A 23272-nucleotide genomic window follows, 5' to 3' on the forward strand; every position below is an offset into this window, starting at 1 on the left:
AAGTTAAACAAAGCTTACATTTCAAAATATAAATAAAGCCGGTCCTGCAAGAAGAAAAAGTTTTCATTATGCTGGGTATAAAGGAGTTCATCATCATCATTTATTTATATAACGCCGCTAATTCCACAGCACTGTACAGAGAACTCACTCATATCAGTCCCTGCCCCATTGGGGCTTACAGTCTAAATTACCTAACACACACACACAGACAGACTAGGGTCAATTTGTTAGCAGCCAATTAACCTACTAGTATGTTTTTGAAGTGTGGGAAGAAACCGGAGCACCCAGAGGAAACACACGCAAACACAGGGAGAACATAGAAACTCCACACAGATAAGGCCATGGTCGGGAAATGAACTCATGACCCCAGTGCTTTGAGGCAGAAGTGCTAACCACGCAGCCACCTTGTTAATAGAGAACGTTTAGCTAAAACATCTAACAATGCAGGTTGCAGTTGTTTGTCTCAATATTATTTGAGATTCTGTTTAGTCCAGAAAATGTTTTGCTCAGAAAAGACCTTGGGTCATTCATGGCAGCCAAAGACTTTGTAAATGCTGATATCGCATTTTTGTGACATCATTCCACTTTCTTTGGATGTCAAGGTGGCATCTATGCATGCAAAGTTGGAGGATTTGCAGAAACACACAGAATTTGATGTCTATAAATTAGAGATGAGCGGGTCCGGAATTACTAAATCAGAACCCCCCCGAACAGTGCCGATCCGAGCCCGGATCCGAGCACTGTTCGGGGGTTCCCGCCGATCACGAACCTCAGAACGAGGATAAAACCTCGTCATCACGCCGTCGGATCTCGCGAGATCCGACGGCGTGATGACGAGGTTTTATTTATCCCGAGTGTGAATGACAGGGGGGTGAGAACTAGGAGGGAGGAGACAAAAGCCAGCCCTTGCCCAAAGCTGACAGATCAGTGCACACCGGTACAGAAGCTGCCGCAGTGAAAGTGACAGTCTCCTATGGGCACAGGGGAAAGAAGGAGTCTGCTCTGAACGCCTGCACACTGAATACTGAAGAACAACTGGCTGCTCCTGACCACTGTAGTGGCAGTGGTTTTAGGTCAGTCCTCGTATTATCCAATCTCTGCCTATGTAAAGCATCCATATTATGTGCAGAATTGTACCCTATCTATCTATGTAGCATTGACACTACCATCCTTAGTGTGCTCATTTCTAACTGCAGAAATCTGGTATTTGTATTCCTGCCTAGTACCATTTCTGCAGCCTAAACTGAGCAGTAAGCAGTACATTATATGTAATTGGGATGGGGGTGGGGGATTAGGGGGTTATTAATTGCAATAATTGTTTTTTGTTTTAATTGCTGGGTGGATGGTGACAAGTTGCTAACAAATATGAGATAAATGAACATCATAAATATCCTATTCTTATACAGTGTCTTAGGAGACTTGTGTCTATCCACCTAGTTTATTTGTAAAACGTGTTGAAGGAGCTGTGAAATTTGCATTACCTAGGAGACTGCAAGCAAGGCACTGATCCTGTCGTATAAGTCCACTGATCCTGCCACGTGTTTGTGCCTCCCACTTGTGTCGCTTAGCTTAGTCATCCAGTTACCTCGGTGCAACCTTTTGGCCTAAAAACAATATTGTGAGGTGTGAAGTGTGAGGTGTTCAGAATAGACTGGAAATGAGTGGAAATGAAGGTTATTGAGGTTAATAATAGTGTAGGAGTGAAAAAAAACAAACAAACTGGTTTTTAGCACTTTTTATGCTTTTTTTAAAAAAAAAAAAAATCAGAACCCGAAATCAGAACCAAAACCTTTCGTGGGGTGTTTTGACAAAACAAATCAGAACCCAAAACCTCAAGCTAATCAGAACCCAAAACACAAAACACCAAAAGTGGCCGGTGCACACCCCTAATATAAATGAGAAATATTTTGTTCAATTAAATGGTTTGCAAATGAGGCTTCAAATTTGACAAATTTCAAATATGAAAAAAATAGACCTCCTTACTTTTCTAACACACAGTTAGAAAAATATATTTCTCCCAGTATATGTCTCCTCAAATATACTGGGAGAAACATTTTAATAGTAGTTTTGGCGCTCTAGATGCCTAGTTTAGAGACAGGAGTAGCTGGTGGCATATAATAGAGACCCCAGTCCAGCAATTTGGGTGCAACTAGCCTGCATCTATATTTAGTATGCAGTAAATAATAGAGAAAAAAATGAAATAACAAAATATATAAAAAATTTGTCCAACTATAACTAACATGCAAAGTTACCTGCTTGCTACATGTGGACATTAGAGGCTAGGGGGTAAATGTATCAAGCTCAGAGTTTTCTGGCTGGTTTGAAAAACCAATCAGATTCTAGCTATCATTTATTTAGTGCATTCTACAAAATGATAGCTAGAATCTGATTGGTTGCTATTGGCAACATCTCCACTTTTCAAACCCGCCGGAAAACTCTCAGCTTGATACATTTACCCCTAGATGTACTAACAATCGAGTTTGGTGGCGGCTGGAAACAGCCACCCATTTCCGGTGGTTTAGTGATCCAAATTGCCGCACTTAATATAGGGCGGTTTGAGGCTTCAATTTAAAATGTCTGGCGATGTGTGGCAGATTGAAAAAGCTAAACCCATGGTGGTTTGGATGAAACCGCCATCCAAAAGACAGGAAAGGACAGTTTTAATACCTGCTTCAGAATGGCTTGATAGCTGAAACATGCTGTTTTGAACTATTTTGCCATTCAGAACATAAGAGAAAGCACGACTTACATTTAAATTATTTTGGCAATCATTATTTATTGATTAAGGGGCAAAATGAATTAAATATTAACTTATAAGGGGAAAAAAATTAATTCTATTAAGGGTATAGAATTACTATTATATTATTCGGACTATGCGTAATAGCAAATCGCGCAACATAAATAATTATATCCACCATTTACAGTGAGTTAATAATATTATATATTCACATTTTCAACATAATATAATGCTATTATAGTGTCCCCTTAAAAACACACACACATATATATATATATATATATATATATATATATATATAAAATAAATTCCCTCATAAGTTAATATTAAATTTATTTTGCCTCTTAATCAATAAACAATCATTTTCCAAATAATTAAAATGTCAATGGTGTTTTTTCTTATGTTTTGAATGGCAAAATATCTCAAACATCATGTAGTTTGAGCAATCTCGACATTCACAACCACCTCTTTCATTTTGGCCATTTGGATGGCTGTTTTGCGGCGGCTTTGAAAACCCAAGCTTAGTAAATCTGTTTGCATGTTCATCATTGTTAAAATTGGGATGGTGGTTTGTAAAGTGGTGGTTTTGAAAAATGTCATTTCTGGCCGTTTTAACGGCGGTCTAGGCTTTAGTAAATATGGCTGTTTCCAAACCGCCAAAAAAAGAACCAAAAAGAGGCAGTTTGAGCAAACCGCCCTTTAGTAAATCTAGCCCTAAGTGTAAAATTTAAGTGTAAAATATACTTAAAATGCATAGTGTTGATTTCCTCTGCATGTACCAAACCTTACCCTTAAACTCTGTAAATATTCAATACCAGTAACCATAATAAAGACACGGACAACAATGAAAGATTTGCACTAAAGGGGATATTTATTTTGATTGGCTTAAAGGAGGTGGCGGAGAGAGCAACACACTCAGCTTAAAAGCATATACCAGTAAGGTTGGAGATCAGCTTCCCACCGACCCAGGATAAACCTTATCTATTGGCCGGTACTTTTGTGGAACAATAATCAACTATCCCCCTCTGGACTCAAACGGTGTTATGCCCTTACCAGGCATCCCAGGGGCCTCCTTACTAGAGTAACCCAGAGTCAAGTACTTCGAAAAGGACAGTGATCATTACTCTAACTGCGTAAATACCGTCTGCTAACCGTGAGCCTACTGCGATGCTCTCCCACCACAGCCGGGAGCCCCTAAAAGGTTCGCAGCCCGCCACCCCTAGGGTCCACTAAAGGTCCCAAAACCGCATATAGCTGCTCAATAAACAGCCTCACTCCTTCCTCTGTTAGATGAACCCCGTCTGCCCTGAAAAGGTGTTTCTTATCCATTGTAATAGAGGGGTGATGAACAACTGCGCTCTGTAGGGCTTTCATGTTCTGCTTTGCGTAACCATTGATCTTCTTCACCACTTTTGCCAAAACTAAAGGGGGAATCTCTGATCTCCAAATCAGGCGAGGAATAATATCGGACCAGCAGATAGTAATCTCTGGCCAGAATAAAGCACAATAGCAGCACCTCTGGTGAAAAGAGGTACTGCTGGAACACAAAATAGAAATATAAATAATAGAATGAGAAAAAGGCAGGAGCTGCCATGCAAAGCAGCATGTAATGCATACGCTGTAGGCAGATCATGACAGTACCATAATGAGGGGAGGCGGCTAACCCCTTAAAATTAATGAAAGGCCGGGCCAGTAGCTGTTGTTATTGGATAACCCTCCTTACCAGAGGGTAATTGCGGCCGACCCGTCACTGCCGCTAACCTGTACCCAGCACACCTCTTCAAGTTGAGAGGGCTATAGGGTAACCGTATAGAAAAGAGAGAGAGAGAAAAGGTAGGTAACCCAGATGAAGGTGAAAACCCATCAAAACCCCGGAGGCGCTCTGCTAATCAGGCCCTACCGAGGAAAAAAACGGGAAAAAGCCCTTCATGCCACTGTTCAACACAGTAAGCAGTCTGACCGTGTGTCACCTTGCCCATAGAGGAGAGAAATAGAATGGTAGGAAAGGGGAGGAAGGTTGGTTAGTACATATTAAACATCAGGTCTTACATATCGCTTATATGCATGTGATTTCCATCTACCCAATGTCTGTATCTCTTCGATTGAAGCCCCCCTATTTGCCGCTGTAGTAGCCGCCCCTATCCTGAAAGAATGTGTCCCATAAACCCCTGGGTCCAAACCTATAGATGTTAGCGTGCGCTTCTTTAGTGCACTAAATTGAAATTTTGTTAGTGGCGATCCATCAGCATGTATTAACCACATTCCTTCATTGTGGGGGGTGAGCCCTAGCGAAATCATTGCACAATGATACCGGGCACATTACTCCATCCGCTTGTGCTCGCAGGGTAACCCAATGCCCCCTACCCATCTGATCCGCCTTTGATCTTCTAATTTTACAATGGACCAGCGTATCCTGAATCACTACGTGTTCCTGCAACAAGGCTGTCTCTGTCGATGATCTGGAATGAGCTACCAGCTCACTAACTCTGAAGGCCCCATGAAAAGCTAAGGAGAAAGCTACACTAAATAAAAGATTCTCAAACTTATCCCTGGTATTTCTTGCCAGAGCGCTAATCAATCTCTGCAATGTTGTTTGGTCAATGGGACGGCGTTTATCCCCTGTCGTCGGGTGAATTCTGGCCCATTCTCTCAGCGCTTTTGATATTAAAAATGACTTGGTGGGATCCTGTATATTGTTTAACTTGGACATAAATGAAATGCCTGCTAAAATGGACGCCATGTTTGTTTTTGACACTCCCTCATTATAATGTTCCCACATAAAATCTGACATAGATGTGATCTGACCTTGCTGGCCATTGTTTGCTGCTTCCTGATAACCCAACCACCGTTGCCATGCCAAAAGATAAACTTTCCTAGTGGAAGGGGCCAAAGAAGCTTCCGCAAGGCGCTTTATCCCATCTCGACCATCTGCCAAACTTAAGGGGGGCAATTCAAGCCATTCAGATGGGCGTGCGGAGCCAATGTTCTAAAACGCTCCCAATTAAACCAGGAAAGGGAGTCTGCTATCTCGTTGTCTGCTCCAGGAACATGGTGAGCGCGAAAATTGATATCGAATTCCAGACACCTCAAAACCAGAACCCGCAATAGGTTAATTGCTGGTCGTGATGAGGCGCTCTGCTGGTTAATGGCCTGAACCACGCCCAGATTGTTGCACCAAAACACCACATTCCTGCCACGCAGGCAAGGTGCCCATAGTTTCAGGGCCACTATGATAGGGAACAATTCCAGCGCCAGTAAATTCTTTGTAAGACCGCTAACATGCCAAGAGTGTGGCCAAGGAGCGGCACACCATTCGCCTTGGAAGAAAGCACTGAAACCCTTCGCTCCCGAGGCATCTGTGTGTAGATCTAAAGTGACATTTGAAATTGGAGGGGTGGGCCATATCCAAATACCAATAAAGTGGACTAGAAAACGCTCCCAAATGGGCAAGTCTCCTATCAATTCCTTAGTCAATTTGATTCGTGCATGCTGACTCTTAAATCCCTCCGTGGCCAATTGGAGTTTTCTACAAAAAACCCGCCCCATAGGAATGACCCGACACGCAAAATTAAAGGATCCTAGGAGGGATTGTATTTTCCGCAATGAACTAGACGTTGCCAAAAGGGTTTCGCTTATCAGGTCCACTAATTTTTTAATTTTCTCCAAGTGCAAGCGACCATACCCGGCAACCGTGTCAATCTCTATGCCCAAGAAGGAAAGGCATGTGGTGGGACCTTCTGTCTTATCGGCTGCCACCGGAACGCCCATTACTCGAAACAAAGCCTGAGCTGCGTAGAGTGTATCAGTGCAGAGGGGGGAATCTGACGGTCCTATGAAAAGGAAATCATCCAAATAGTGGGCTATACCGTGGTGACCCGTACCCGCCTTAATGCACCAGTGGAGGAAAGAAAAAAATGCCTCAAAGTATGCGCAGGAGACCGAGCAACCCATCAGGAGGCATCTATCGATATAATAACTGCCATCAATTTTGACCTTTTCCAACAGGATGTCCGAATACAATTCTGATGACCGAAGGTTTCTGCCGGCGGCCGCCGCCACACCACCATTGATGGGAAGGCAGAAACCGACTCAAAAACCCTCCCGCAGGAATGAGGCCTTGGACGCATCGGGGTAAAAAGATAGCCATTTGAAAAGGGTTGTTAAAATAATAGGAGATTTGGCCTTATTCATTACTATTTGGGCCTGCCCGACTTCTGTTATTTGGGGCACTGCCTTGCGAACACTCTCTGACTGGGTGTGGTCCTCGACAGTTCGAGCAGATGTATCTATATTTGCATGAGTCCCCTCTGCTACATGATGAAATATTATAGGCAAAACATCTGTTTCTTGACCACTGGGGAGCGCTTCGGCTCCCCGTTGTTGGAAACCGCGTGGGCGGGAGTCTATAAGACGAGTTATGATGAGCCCTATTTAATTTCATCCATATCTCGACGTCCTTAAACGCTAAAGGAATATCACGCTGGCCTTGCACTTTCTCCCTGAAATTTTTTGTCATACGTACGCCAGGTCCCTGGCCGATCACACATGTACATTTCATTCATCATGTGTAAGTATTTCCACACGTCAATCAGGGCATTAGGTCTTGTTTTCAGGTAACAGGCCGAGAAAACGCAATATCCCGACAGCCTATTTGAGAAATTCCTATACGTCTCTTCTCCAACTCTGCCCCTTGCGCATGCTCACTCTAAATTCTTTTGAGCCTCAACTGTAAGACTGAACATATTCACAAAGGAGCCCCGTTTAATTTTGCATCTCACGCTAGGTCTAATACCTATCAACAGGGCTGTGTTTAAACATTTAATTAGGGGACCCGCAGATATTTTCTTACCCTCCTGACTAGACACCGCCTTTCTTTTACCTTTGCTGCCCACAAAGTGTGTTTTCAAAATCTTTATTAGCTTTCTGTGACCGTGCTCCTCTGAACCTGCTGGCTCTTCACTAGTCGTGTAAACCGGAGAGCCGGATGTGTGAGTTGTGCAAATACTAGCAACGTCATACTCACCACCCGTGTCTGGGACCACTTGCTGGGAAGAAACTTGAGCGACCTCCTCTCCAGAAGGTGGGACCGTTCCGCTGGTTTGACCCGTCATGACCTGGCCATCAACGCCTCCCTGAGAGAGCTGCTGCAGTACCACTCCGCCAGATCCCTGTGTTACTGGATGACAAAAATTGTTAGCACCTGTGCCGGGTAACACCTGAGAGTTTACATTGGAGCTATTACTAGACCGGACATCATCAGGCATGGTTATAAGGTGAGGTAAAAACCTGATTCCTTCCCCCTACCTTGATATTGATGAGGAGAATCTTGCAACCCTACGCCCGGGAATAGAGATGTATTAGGCCCACCAGGTCTCGGGTATGTGTGAACATATTGTCCCAAAGGGGAAGGGTATGGAGATGCCCATGAAAGTCCCCCTTGAGAAGCCGTACTATAACCTGCCAGGGGGTACGGTAAGGACCATGCGGGTGACCCTTGGCTAGACCTCTGTGTCTGAAGATCTGCAGGTGGAAAAACCCAGGACCCCCCTGCACCATGCTCACTAACTCCAGATCTAAAAGTTTGAGCTATATTGGCCCCTTGTTGGGCTGAAGTTGATGCCTGACCGCCCTCTGGCCCCTGTGTCTGTGTATGCCCAGCTACCCCAAGAGGTCCTTGTGAAGGGGAGACCCCTAAGAAAAGCAATGGGGTATTACTTTCTCCCTGAACTTCACCAGGTGGGGGCTGCCGCTGCAGCGTGGGGGCGGACAAAAATGGAAGACTCATCAAAGAAGGTATCTGTGCTGGACTACTACCCCGTTCACTCCTTGTAAGAGGGGGATTGATGGCTGATGCTCCAGCTGCATTTAAGTGAGTGGGGGTGGACAAAGCTGCATTATCAGCCCCCATATAAAACAATTGTGATGGTGGGATCGGTGGATCTAGAATTACGGGGCCCAGTCCCCTATACAGAGATGTCTGCCTGTCTGCCGCCATAGGAGGGGGAGGGGGAAGTTCCCCTGTGGGACGAGTCCACCTGGGGAGGAAGGTAAGTGTACTACCCACCCTTCCCAGTTAGCTGCTAGGAAATTTGCCTTGGTATTTTTGTTATCTTTGTTGTTTTTATTTCACCGGTATCCAATGATTAGCGGTTCACTTCTGGTATCTAAGACTTATGGACTCCAGCTTTACATCAAAGCCCCCATTGGTATATCTATATATTCCAATCGAGAAGTGTTTGGATATCTATTTATTGATTTTTGCTATTTTTGCTTTATCTGTTTGATATATGTTCATATTATGCCTGTTTTGATGCCCTAATACAGACTTTATTTTACTCACTCTGTTTCTCTCAGTTATACATCACTTTTATTCTTTATTGCGCTGGGAAATTACGCATAATTGTTAAACCAATATATGGATGCAGTTGAAGAGACCGTACTTAAGTTAAAATGTGACCCACCGGATGAGATCCCAGATTTAAGAGAGTTTCTACACAAGAGATACATTTTGCTTCAGAAGAATAATATAGAGGAGACCCTGAAGCAGGACGATAAATATGTGTAGATTAAAGAACAGCTAAGAGACCTGAGAAAACAAATGGTTGTGTCACCGGCCCCTGCAGTTGAAGCTTTGGAAGATGAAGATGAGGAGATCGCCGTCACCCAGAGCACTGCAAATTTCACTTGTCCTTTAACACGGTTGGAGATGTTGAACCCAGTGAAAAACAAAGTATGTGGTCACACGTATGAGAGATAAGCAAAATGATAGGATGATTAAAGACAAACTTCAGAAGGGTAAATCCGCCAGATGTCCAAAAGTTGGCTGTGATCACTCTGACATGCAATGTCACTGGAGACATGTAAGAACAATGCCACCCCTTTTATTTCTGTTTCAGCACTGACAATTATCAATGGCACGTAGAGTGTTGACTGGCAAAAACACTGCCACCTCTCCTGTTTCTTTGTGAGCTGTGTCAAAGTACAATGTCATTGGAGATTTTTAAGAACACTGCCAGCCCTATTATTTCTGTTTCTGCACTGAACACTGCCACCTCTCCTGTTTCTGTGTGAGCTATGGCACATTACAATGTCACTGGAGACTTTTAAGAACACTGCCAGCTGTCCTCTTTCATTAATCACCCTGCCCAACTGCACTAGAGACTGCCAAGAGCCCTGCTACCCCTTCTGTGTCTCGTTGTGAAATGGCGCCGGATCTCAGTGGAGTGCAGTACTTATAGAATCCAAAACTCATGAGACCCAATGACGCAACAGTGACGTTTCGCATCGTTTTCAGTTTGGAGGGCGGGTAAAAGTATAGAGCTGTCTCAGCTCTGTACTCGGATCTGCAATGTTTTGGTGGGCTCGGTTTCTGGAAAACCGAGCCTTAACATCTCTAGTTTTGATACTGGTGTCCTATTAAAAACTCCAGAAGTCTATTGCTGTGTTTTTTTTGGGGGCTAGTGTCCGTAGATTGTAGTAGCCTATCCAAAATAGGTGCAGGGTGGTCAGTGTGTATGGAACCATGAGTCAAGTGGGCCCCACTGCCAATTTACTTAGGGGCCCACCATAAACCTACAGTTGTACTGGAATGCAATAAGTGGCATCTGGGCCCCAGATCTGGTTGACAAGGGCTCGCCAGAACCATTCCTGGTCTATAGGGGCTAGCCCTGGCATTGGGGTCATTCCTGATGGCTGGCCCATCCCCTGAGACCAGCCACCATATTAGATGTCTTGTTGCTAACAGTGGTGATCAGACACCTGTCTCTCACAGCAATCATCTGCAGAGCAGCCTAGCAGGTAAATGTGATGATGGAGTATTGGAATATAATGTGGGAGGGGGTTTATTACTGCACTGTAGTTTGGAAATTAAGGATATACAGTTGGGGCTATTAAGAGTTTGTTTTGGGGTTAAACTTGTTACATAATGGGGCTATTAATGTAATGTATTGCCTGTTGGAGAATATTAAAGGAATATGGATGCAGATAATAAAATGTGGTAATTGGTGGGAGTTTTATGTGAGGATTTACAACACTAGCTCCAGATGACAGCTGTCAGAAAACAGTTCACAATGACAGCTACAAACACCTTCTCTCAATTCCTGTAATCAGCACTCTGATAAGAACATCTAGGTAGTCACCTAACCTTTGAATCCTGCACAGCTTTCTTAAATCTGCAATCACCCCTTCAGGGAAAAGGTTAAGTAATTGAGAACAATTTACATCACCTGCTTGTAGCCTTTGTAAATTCCCTCAGTTTTACCAAAACCTTTGCAGGAGCACTTGTGGTTTGAAAAACACTTATTTTGACTATACATCACGATTCTACCTTTTCTAATTCTTTGACCTCAGCTTCATCCCACTATTTTACTTTCCCCAATCTCTTGACTTTGGCTTTGTCCTTCACTATTCTACCTTCTATAATCCTTTGACTTCAGCTTGTACCTCATGACCAGTCCTCTCAGGACTAAGCAGCTTAGCTGGAAGTCGAGTGTCTCTGATAGTTACTACAGTCAATTGGTCCATTCCTGGGAGCTGCCAGCACCATGACACTATTAATGTAATGTGGGTGCTATTAATGAAATTCAGGAGTTGGTGGAGATTATTAATGTAATGTGGAAGGGGTATTGAAGCAATGTGGTGGGGAATATTAATGTAAAGTGGGGGTGGGGTATTTATAAAATGTAAGGGTTTATGAGTGGCTTTTAATGTAATGTGGGGGTTATTAATATAATGCAGGCATTTGTGAGGCTTATTAATGTAAATTCGATGGTATTAATGTAAAGTATTGGAGTGAGTAATGTAATGTGACTGCTGGTGGTTGATATTTATGTGAGGACTCTTTTTATTAAATGTGGGATCAGTTTATGTATTGTTGGATTGATTGGGGTTATTAATATACTGTAGGTGCAAATAACGCAATGTGGGATCTCTATTAAAAGTGGTTGCAAATTATTCAATGGTGGCGCTAGTTTGGGGCAAGAAAGCCTATTTATGAAATGAGGATGTTACTGATTTAACATCAGACTTGTTGTAGGGAGGATGGCCTATAGTGTTCATTACTCAGTTTTCATGGAGGTGAAAAATACATATCTATTTTCCAAATCTTGAATCCTGCAGCTGCATCAGGTAGTCAAAGTTGCAGATCTACTAGGGGGGAGCCATACAGTATCTCAACTGTCCTCATCCTGATGGGACATTCTGGATTTTGGGGAACTGTCCCGTATAGTGAAGACTTTTTCCTGACTACAGATACAGTTAGGAGGTATGTCCCAATTCACACAGCTCTCACTCTCTACCCATTCCAGCATCTCGTACCCTGCTGTGGCATACTGTGGAGGAGGGGTCAGAGTGCTGCACTGCACTGCTCAGCAGTAGTTCCATGATGTGTGTGGCCTGTGCTGAGGGCCACTAACATTAGGAATTACTGGCATTCTGCACATATATCATCATCAACAGCAGCAGCTATTTATATAGAGCCACTAATTCCTCAGCACTGTTCAGAAAACTCACTCACATCAATCTCTGCCCCATGGACATCATTCTATGTATTTTCAAAGAAATTTTTTCCCCAAAATTTTTTTTCAGCATCACCAGCACAGACCTTTGCACCAGTGGTCGGTCACATGCAAGAAATACTAATTCTGAAAGTGTTTCTGTACTCGACCTACATTTGACTGCGCCTTTTGTCTCTCTAAGCATAAAGGCTGTAAGTGTAAGATGTGATTGCTAATTTGGTATACTTGCACAGTGTGGAAATACCTCTTTTGTGCAAACAAACCAAACATAAGTTTTACTCCAAATGAGGCCCATAGGGTGTGATAAGATGATTTCAGTGCTCATTGCATTGTGTACATTTGATATGATGGTGGACAAAAAGAAGAACTTAGAAGGTGGTGGATCAAATTCATAGTTAAAATTTAAAAATTTAGTAAAAGGCCATAGGCTATTTGATGGTGGTAGGACAACACTTTCTTTGGGGCTTTGCAACGGCTTTTTCAAGCCATCAATAATATTGCACATTGATATGGAATGTGTATCTGTATTTTCTATTTACTTATTTTTGGTTGTGGACATCCTGCCAATGTCATGGGTGACTGGACATTAGGTGAGTGAATTCTGCTTGTCAAAGTAGGTGGTATATCAGTCAATAGACCACACGAACATGGTTGAACCTATTAATTATTATAACATCTTTTAACTACAAATGGTGAACGCGTACTTTAAAAAAAATCCCACGTAACGCGGCCTGTGCACTATTATCATTACTACGGTAATAGTGCACATTATTACTGTTAGTACGTTCATTTTTACATCTAATCCGGGTTAAAATTACCGTATGAACGGTAATAGTGCCCAGGCCGTGTTACAATGTATACACCGTAGTGTTTGAAACAAAATAAATTATATTTTCTAGACTGTTTTGACCAAAGTTCAAATTTTTTAAACTGCACTGTTTCATAGTAATTTCAAACTGACTCAAATAGTTTAAGCATCTCTAGCAGGGAGATAGATTGAGTACAAAAACCTATATAGCTATCATTTTCACTCAATATATATGTATGTATTTTATGCATATACTGTATATATTCATAAGAATACTGGTTTATAACTAATTGATGTGTTACATTTTCATTAATAAGTGCTGTGTGTAGATGACAAGTCCAATTTACAGAAATCCACTGTAATATTAGAATTCTAACAAGTTTGTTTTGACTTTTTTGTTGGTGCAGAACATAATATATAATATATCATTTCTTGCTCAACAGATAGAAAATACAATTTTCAACAGAGCCAAGCTGATGAATGTTGGCTTTGCAGAGGCGGTGAAAGACAATAATTATACTTGCTTTATCTTTAGTGATGTCGATATTATTCCTATAGACGAGAGGAATTTATACAGGTGCTCCAAAAACCCCAAACACATGGCCAATTCCGTGGACAAGTTCAGTTATAGGTAATCATTTTAAATCACATCCAAAATATATACTGGGCATGATAATTGTGTATATATAAACCCAGAGAATCTGGTTTATTACTGAAATAACTTAAGGACTAATACTTCACTAAATCTATCAAAAATGCTATCTGCCAGGCTCCCATACTTTATTCGGTAATGGCTGTAGATAATTCAACATAACACCTTTTATTATTTATATTTATTTTATTATTATTTATATTTATTTTATTATTATTTATTTATTTATTTATAAGGCACCACAGATTCCATAGTACTGGATGCCGAAGCAAGTAACAAATCGATGAGGTTATACAAATAAGTAGAACAGATTAGTGTGAGTAAACTTATGGGGATTTACACAAACTGCAGCAAAAAACTTGACAGGTCGAACAAGGGAGTCAGACAGTAGACAGACATAGGTAGACAGGATCCTTCCTATGAGAGTTTACATTCTAGAGGGACGGGTGGTGAGAGACAGTAGGATCAACTGGGAGAAAATGAAGATGGTGAAGGAAGAGGAGGTGATGGATAAGATGGTCAGGAGGTGGTAGGATAGACAAGCTTGAAAAGGTAAGTCTTGAGTGAGCGTTTGAGGCAAGTCGAGTGAAGTAGGGTATGGCATTCCAAAGCTTAGGGGCAGCACAGCAGAAGTCTTGGAACATGGGAGGAGGTAATGAGAAGTGAGTTGAGGGAAGGTCAGAGGCAGAGCAGACTGGCCGGGTAGGTATGTACCTTGAGACAAGGTCAGAGATGTAAGGGGGAGAAGTGTTGGTGAGGGCCAGGAAATCAAAGAGTAAGGAAAACAAAGGTTTGCTATTTTCCTTTCTATAATTGTTGAGGATAGTGTGGTAATTTCTTAAATAAATTCATCCAATAGTAAATATTTTTTCTTAAGGGAAAGCTAAGAAAAACTGTTCAACAACAACTGTTGGAGAGCTGCATACTGTTTTTTCTATTTTAAAATATGAAATAATACTAAAACCATCTTATTACATATAACTAATGGGCTTATTTTTTTCTTGTAGTTTACCATACAGTACTTTATTTGGAGGTGTAGTGGCTTTCACAAAGGAGCAATTCCTCAAAATAAATGGATTTTCTAATCGTTTCTGGGGATGGGGAGGAGAAGATGATGAACTATACAATAGGTTTGTATTTTATGGAAATGTAAATGTTCTGGGTCAATAGGAAAAATTATAATTTTCTTTAAAAGCTGTTCTTTTCAATAGTCCATCAAAATATCAAAACTAAATTAAATTAAAAGAGTAAAAAGACGTTTCAAATGTAATCAGTCAAAGCATTTTTGAGCATTATGGTAGTGGGTGTTCGGTAACTTGGCAGTGTTTAGTGATGTTTAACAAGTTGACGTAATAAATATTTTTGGGTTATTGATCATTTAGTATAAAGATACCCTTATGCACTTTGTCAAAAGCATATGAAAAGTTAATTATTATTTCCTGCTAAACAAGCAAGAACACATCACCTACACAGAAATACTATAGCTGTCAGGATTCACAATATGAAGACCACGGAGAGAATGTCAATGAAACAAAGTGGTTTATTTTAAACACAGGTCACACAGGTAAAAATGAGATGCAGTAGAAAATAAGGCAACTAACACAAGTCCATAAAAACAGTTGAAACAGGATCCCAGGATATCAAGGTACTCTGAAGAATAGGAGTACTAGATACCTGGCAGAACAGGTTAATTGCAGTTACAGGTAAGTCAGAGTAAGCAGGTTTGGCTGGAAAGCTGGAGACCAGGCACAACAGGATTAGTGTGGGTGCAGGTTGTCAGGATAACCAAGTTTAACTGCAAAGCTGGAGACCCAGGTTATCCAAGTATGACAGGTGACTGCATATGCAGGGTATCTGGTTTGCCAGGTTTAGCTGGGAAGTTGGTGACTCTGGTTTTCCAAGTTTGACAGGTGACTGGAGGTATAGGATTTCTGGATTGCAAGGTTAGGCTGGGAAGCTAAAGTCTTTGGTTTTCCAAGTTTGACAGGTGACTGCAGGTATAGGATGTCTGGATTGCCAGGTTAAGCTAGGAAGCTAAAGTCTTTGGTTTTCCAAGTTTGAGAGATGACTGCAGGTACAGGATGTCTGGATTGCCAGGTTAAGCTGGGAAGCTGAAAACGCTGTTTTTCCAAGTTTAATAGGTGACTACAGGTATAGGATGTCTAAAGGCACTGGATGATCTATGTGAGAATTAAGCAAAAGAAGGTCAGGCAAGCCAGGGGTCAAAAGTCAACAGATCCACAATAATAAGCAGGAGCAAGGTCAAACAAAGCCGGGATCTAGCTTACAAGAAGAGTGCAAAATGTAGGAACAAGATGGAGTCAAATACCAGGGAGGAAGTCAGGATTAGATCACAGGAGTTTCACAGGGAGATCAGCAACAGTGACAATTGATGAACTGGGCAATTTTGCAGGAAAAAGCAGTCTTATAAAGGCCAGGCAGAGCTGATTTTGCTATAGATCCAATGATGAGAACTAAACCCCTTTTAGACAGGAGCTGGTTTAGGCAAAACAGCATCCACAGGAGAGATGCTGTACTGCAACAGGGGAAGATTGTGACAATAGCATTAAATCAATGGTCTGGTTATTGGTATACCTTCCCACCATTGAGATAAGTGCTTGAGGCAATTCTGTTGTGTTGAACACAATGGAGATTTACTATATACTATAGATGCCTACAGGTGTTTGTATGATGCATGGTACACTAGCCAGAATTTGTTTTTTCTTTTGAAAGCCCGGAACAGTGCTCTTGGAAACCAAAGTGCTTAAAAGCACCAAAAGATGCTCTGGGGAGCGGTACTTCAGGTTTTCCTCAAAAGAGCAAGACCCCCTGGAACCATAAGACCTGGGTCGCTACTCCAGGGACACTTATAACGTGGGTTTTCTTGCTACCAGCCTTTCAGCCAGAGGTAGCCTGTCCATTATCATAGGGCCTCAACTCATCCTCTTAGAACAGTGCTACACTTGACAAACTGCACAAAGCACAAACTCCTGAACATGACTGTACCTAATAAGGAACATAGGAAGAACCCTACTACTGTGTGACCTGTACTGTCTACTAACAGCGTAGATAGAGGGAGAGTACCAATGGGAGAATAGCATGACCATATAAATGGGTTTTCCATCAAAAAGTATTTTTATAATTAATATATAGAGGGAGTATTTGTAAAACAATCCCAAAACAACTATTTTTTTCACATTTCTCTAGCAGATTTTAGCTGCTTTCCTTAGTAGTCTGCCTATCAGATGCCATGGCTATACCAGAGTGCCTGCATAACTACCCATGCAAAAAAAGAGCTTGTCTGTGGAATATCTTTCCATTATGGTATCTTCAAACTCCTACCATGACAAACACCAGGAGGTATATTTACTAAAGTGCAGATTTGAAAAACTGGAGATGTTGCCTATAGCAACCAATCAGGTTCTAGCTGTCCTTTTGTAAACTGTACTAAATAAAAGGATAAAGAGAATGTGGTTAGTTGCTATAGGCAACATTTACACTTTTTTAAACCCACAGTTTATTAGATATACCCCCAGCACTTGCTGCAGATGATCAAAGGTGTTCCTGCATAGTAACATTTCCACCATGAAAAGAAACATGCCAAGGAAAGCAGCTGAGAAGCTTGTGTAGACAGGCAAATATCTTTTGATGGTGATCCCCTCTTTTCAAGGTCGCATACTGGCATTGCAATGGTATTCTTTAACACTAGTAAAAATATATGTTGCTACGAGCATTTTGTAGTTCACTGGAGTTCCCTTTAGGCTCCCTAGGCGTTCTAGTAAAATGCATGTCACTGGTATAAGACCTAATGATGAAAGTGAGCAGAAACAACTATTAGAATTGGCAGATAGATTGGATAACATTTAAAAAATTAAAAGAGGGAAATCGATGAAAAGGAACTTCACAATCCCCACAAAATGAGCAAAGTCTCCATAAGTCACCTGCTCATTGTAGCTAAGCAAAATAAGTGTTTTTAAATTTAACTAAGTGAATAAATTTCACACAACCTTAAAAAATAAATCTTCATTAGAAGTGGTGTCCTTCATAATATACAATGTAAGTGAATACGCCATATACGTCTCAAGTCTGTATATACAGTTCAGCACTGTCATAAAGGATTTGATTAAAAACACAATACTTAATATCTGCATGTCAGATATTGGTCAAGCTTGATTACATGGGGCTCTATCATTAGAGAGTGGTAACCATCATTATGTATGGCTGCAAATCTCAAATATCTGCACTTAAAGCAGCAGCTTCAGAGTAATATGCTATTAAAGATGATCTTGGATTGAGTGCTAATTGTGGTAAACAAATTTTCCATTAGAGTGGTGTCAGCAGGAATGAAGGTTGAACGTCCAAACCAAAATATTGCCAGATCTAGAATGATTGTCCATACTAGAGATGTTGGAAATGAGAGAACAGGCAAAAGGTATGGTAAAAGGGATGATTTATTTAATTTTATTTAGTTCTCAGTGTTGACATAGAGAAAAATAGAATCTTAAAAGCAACAACATTGCTTTATGGTGTACTATTTGTTTAATTATATAGCTTAAACAATTTCATATTGCTATAATGAGGTGCCAGGAACACTAAAAAAATAAAATTAATGCATTCTAATATGATTTCTAGCCTTTGTTAGAGCTTCTTCGAGAAGCCTTATTTTCCATCATTAATTTGTTGTTTTGTTGGAATCAGGAATTTAGGGCCCAGGAACAGCAAGTTTGTGGGACTGCACTCCACAGATGAAGAGAAAAAGGGTTGTGTTGAAAAGGTGGTTGTATTGATGCGCTAACATTGCCATTTGAATGTCGACATTGTGACTGTTGACTTTACTACCTGTTGACAGTCACAATGTCACCATTTTAACCACAAGACACACTGAACCTGTTGACATTTCTGACTGTCAACATTTTGGTGTCAACAGTATGGCTGTCTACAGGTTCAGCATCGACAGATCGTACCCAACCTGCCACATCACACTTCCCCCAGTCACATCATGACACATCACACAACCCTCAGCCAAATCATGCTACTCCCCAGCCATATCATGCCACATCACACCAAACTCCAGTCACATCAAGTCAACCCCAGCCACATCACACAACCCCCAGCCACATCATGCCACCTCCCAGCCATATCACGCTACTGCCCCAGTCACATCACGCCACCCCCAGCCACATCATGCCACTACCACTCACAACACATAAACCCTCAGTCACATCATGCTGCTTTCCACCCACATCATCCCACATTTTCCATACATCAACCCCACATAAATCATTTTCCATTTAAAATATATTCCAATCTTATGTTAGCCTCCAAAATGTACCAGTTTCCATTGTTTTCAGTTAATTAGTGTCCACAGGTGGAAATAACTAAACTAATGAATCTAAATTGATGTATATGTGCCCATCACAAAGCCTAGTTTTCACTAATATCAATTATGTTCCATGAGACAATAATGATATACAATATTGAGCAAGAATTCACACTTATCCAAATACATTATTTTGCATGGTTTGTTCACACAATTGTAAGATGTCCGCTGGGGTGGGGGAAGGGGATGTCCGAGTGCCCAAAACACGGCAGGGAAAAAGGGCCCCTGTCCTCGTGTGCAGGGCACTCGTTTTGCTGTAAGGGAAAAGTGGGGAAACATGGGAGGGACAGCTCCACAAGGTGAGTGCACCAAGGGAACAGCCCTCACCGCGGCTCTACTAGTGGACGCGAGCCGATGACGGCAACTCCCTCTATCCCTTTTGCTCTAGAGGTTCTCGCTCGCCGGGGTCTTCCGAATACCTTGTTTTACGACCAACACCTGTAAAACAAGGAGACAAAGCCACAAGGAACAATCCCTTTCCCAACACCCGTGATACTCACTCAATCCCGAGGGACCGCTATGAAGCGCACAGTACCCTTTGCCTCCTTGACCGGGATTCTCCTACTCACCCATCTTTGGTCGCCTGGGTCCACTGGCACTCTGTCGCTAAGCAGGCCTCCGCCCGCGGACCGAGCACCAGCTGTTAAGCCGACCCTGTCTTGGGGCTCAGGACTTTAGGTGCCCTTACGAACGGATGGAGGGGATCTGTAAACTGCTTCATTACTTTACTACTTAACTACCAAGGGACCAAGTGTCCCCTACAATACTCCAGGACCTAGTGTCCTACTAGCCCTGGGCCAAACACCCACTACCTACTATAAGGGCCTACTGCCCCACTAACCATCAGGGACCTTCTGTCCCTCTAACCGCAAGGATCCAATGTCGTTGTTACACTACAGGACAGCGACCCTGCTACTCTGGTAGGAGCTTATTGCTCCCCTCACTCAGAGACCTGCGCCACTCTATACTGAAGGGCCTGGCACCCTGCTCAACTCAAAAGGCCTGGCACCCTGCTCAACTCTAGGGCCTTACGCCCTGCTCAACTCTAGGGCCTTGCGCCCTGCTAAACTCTAGGGCCTTGCGCTCTCCTACTCCTGGCTATGGGGCCTTGTGCCCCCCCTAACTGGCTATGGGGCCTTGTGCCCTATGGTGGTGCTGAGCCCCATACATACACAGTGGCCTAGTACCTAGACTGACTAAGGGCCTTATGCCCTGTGGTGGGGCTGAGCCCCCTAACTAGCTGGGGGCCTGGCACCCAATAAACAGCCTACTGTGGCCGCCCCTATCTGTTGCCTAGGCCTAGTGCCTGCTGTGCCCCGCGGGCCTTGTGCCCAGAAAAAGATGAGGATTTATACTTACCTGCTCCGTGCAGGAAACTCCGTTTGATGAGCCTTCTTCAGGTCTTCCAGATCCTACAGCTGCCAGCGTCTCTTCTCCTGTTCGGCACCCCTGCAGACTTCGTGGTGAGGGCGCTCTTAGCCCTTGCAAAGTCTCCCCGCCAATGTTCGCCACGCCGGCTCCTTCTCCACAGTCTTCGCGTGGCATGGTAGCTCACAGCCTTTACAAGGGCTCCCTGCCACTTCCTCCGGCGCTGGACCTCCCTCGACGTTCTCTTCATTCTTCTCCGCTGGCGAACTGCCAAAATAGCAATGCCCAGTGGCTTATAAAGCCGCGGGCGTGCAAAAGACATTGGCCATCACCGCGAGCCCTGATTGGCTCGCAACGGTGCCAAAAGTTCAAATGGCCGGAGGCAAGCCAGGAGTGGCTCGCCTGTCCGACCACTGATTGTCCAGCAGTGGGAAGTAAGCCGTGATTGGCTCACTTGCCCGCTGCCACCGGGACCTGTAGGGAGAGAGGAGTACTCACCGCTGGAATGTTGAGTAGCTTCTTTCTTTGCCCTCTTCCCGGGCAGCTGTTTTGCGGGGCACTTCTCCACACAATATGCAACTGTTCTACTATTAGTTTATAGGTGTTATACCCTATTATTTATGTAACCTGCTTTGTAAAGATGCTCATACATGGGCAGATCCCAAGGTTTGTCCCAAGCACCATGCTGCACGATCAATGTCTTATTATTGTTATTACCATTTATTTGATTGCACCAGCATACTCCGTAGCACTTTACGTTTTGGCCCAAGCACTTTTTATATATATTCTTTGTGAGGCAAATAAATAAAAACATCTGTTGTTAGTTATACTTTTGTACAGTAAATGTAATTAATATGTTTTTCTTTAATCTAGTTCACATCTCATATATAAGGCTGCCCAGCACATGTACACGGATGGACTGAACTCATTAAAATATGATATCATCAGAAACACAAAGCACCAGCTTTATACTAAAATCACAGTTGACATTGGATCTTCAGACAAAATGAAAAAGGCATTTTATTTTTTTAATGCATTTATTTCCGATTGAGCATTTGTGGAATACAAATGCTTGGATATAGACATCAATGAAGACTTGAAGGTTTGAATGTATGTGCTGCTATGCGCCAATGGACTGATTATAAAATAAGTTATCTTTAAGAGCCTGGATACACAACTGCTTTTGTCATCTGGTGCAGTGCACACTGGTAGCAGCCTGTCCTATGCATTATGGACCTTTTTCTGTTTTCAACAAAATTTCTGAATCAAAAGCAAAAACACAGAACCCCCCCCCCCAAAAAAAAAGACAAAAAACAGAACGGTGGACATGGGGAGGGAGTTATAATATGTGAATTTACACAAAAAGAAGTAACAAAAACGTACAGCATACTGATGGCAAATGACAGTGACAAATATACTGTATTAAGATGAATTTTGACTCTGGGCTATGCACAAGCAATGAGCTCCGGTGTACTTGATTTTTATAATCACCTAATGAACCTATTTTAATAGTATCCATTCTAGACTACTTTGATATTTTACTTCTATTAAAGGAAGGCATAATATAGGTTAACTTGTCCTATCTTCCTGCCAATGAATTCCACTTGTAAATCATAGTCTTATCAAATTTTGTCTTGTCTAGAGTTGTTTATAAAATATAAGCAAACATCTGGTTGGTAGCTATGGGTGTCACAACATGTTTTATGTGCAGCAATTTTCATTTAATTTTCCACATTTATTTTATGGTCTGGATTATAGGCTAATTTACATTTTCATCATCTGTTGCTATTGAATTCTTGGGTCTGTGTTCAGGCTCCCCACTTACACCAAAATGCTGTCATAAAGTTAATCAGTTAATACAGTTAGATTCAATTGTTTTATCACAGATATCAATATGTGGCATCTGGAATAGAAATGTGTAATGACCTCTAAAAATAATAAGAATATATATATTTTAACATTGTTATAATTGTAATAATTATATTTTTTGGTACTGTGATCAATGAGCAGATAACTTTTGCGCTGCTTCATTGCAGCTGTCAGGTGCATCTGTGTGCACCTCTCCATGCACATGTTCCAACACATTCGCAATGACACCCCTCCTCAGGCAGACCCAAGGCATAAATGGGATGTGCAGGAGGAAGTGGGAGTGTGGTGACTGTCTCCATAGCTGCCTTATGTGTTGTTCTTAGTGCAAGAAGGGAAAGGCCTGTTTGGAAAAGTTAGAGAGTTGAAAAATACATTTAAATAGGGAAAGGATGGACTGTGCTTGACTGGGGTTCAGATAGATAATTCATCTAAAAATAAAGAAAATAGAGTGAAAGACTGAATGAATTTAATAGAAAATTAAAATAAGTACGATAAGGTAGTGTGTCTGGAGAGGTGGAATGGACGAAAAGTAATATGTAAGAGCAGTGAAAAAGGTGAAAGCAAGTAATAGGAGCAGTAACAAGTAAGTGAGAAAGGGAGAAAGCAAGAAACGGTTCATGGCTGCCATCAGAAATTTTGGGGCACTGTATAAAATAAAACAGACAGCCCTCTCAAAAAAAAAACCAAACATTCAGGTTCTCCACCTTGTTTTGCCCAAGGGCACATTTATCTTTTCTCAAATAGTCACCATTGTTCCCTCTAAATTGCACATCCTGCAAATGAGAATGTTAAATGCCCGTTTTATGTCCATCAGACCTTCGTACAGTCCATTAGATCTCCTCGCATGCCCTTTATTTGCCATTACAACTCCCCACATGCTCCACAGACACCCAATGTGCCCCCAACATGCCCCTCAAATTTCCCAACATGCACCAGAGACATT

General features: G+C 42.1%; 1 protein-coding gene across 1 annotated transcript in view; it reads left to right on the forward strand.

Annotated features, from left to right (window-relative positions):
• LOC142142446 (beta-1,4-galactosyltransferase 1-like) overlaps positions 1-21511 on the forward strand; it is a 43832-nt gene extending 22321 nt beyond the window's left edge. The window contains exons 3-6 of the mRNA XM_075200384.1: positions 13504-13691; positions 14720-14842; positions 18040-18144; positions 21334-21511. Of these exons, the coding sequence (XP_075056485.1) occupies positions 13504-13691; positions 14720-14842; positions 18040-18144; positions 21334-21511 (594 nt within the window). The remainder of the gene's footprint in view (positions 1-13503; positions 13692-14719; positions 14843-18039; positions 18145-21333) is intronic.
• Positions 21512-23272: the final 1761 nt, after the last annotated feature.

Source organism: Mixophyes fleayi, chromosome 1 (assembly GCF_038048845.1).
Source record: "Mixophyes fleayi isolate aMixFle1 chromosome 1, aMixFle1.hap1, whole genome shotgun sequence".
Classification (NCBI taxonomy): Eukaryota; Metazoa; Chordata; class Amphibia; order Anura; family Limnodynastidae; genus Mixophyes; species Mixophyes fleayi.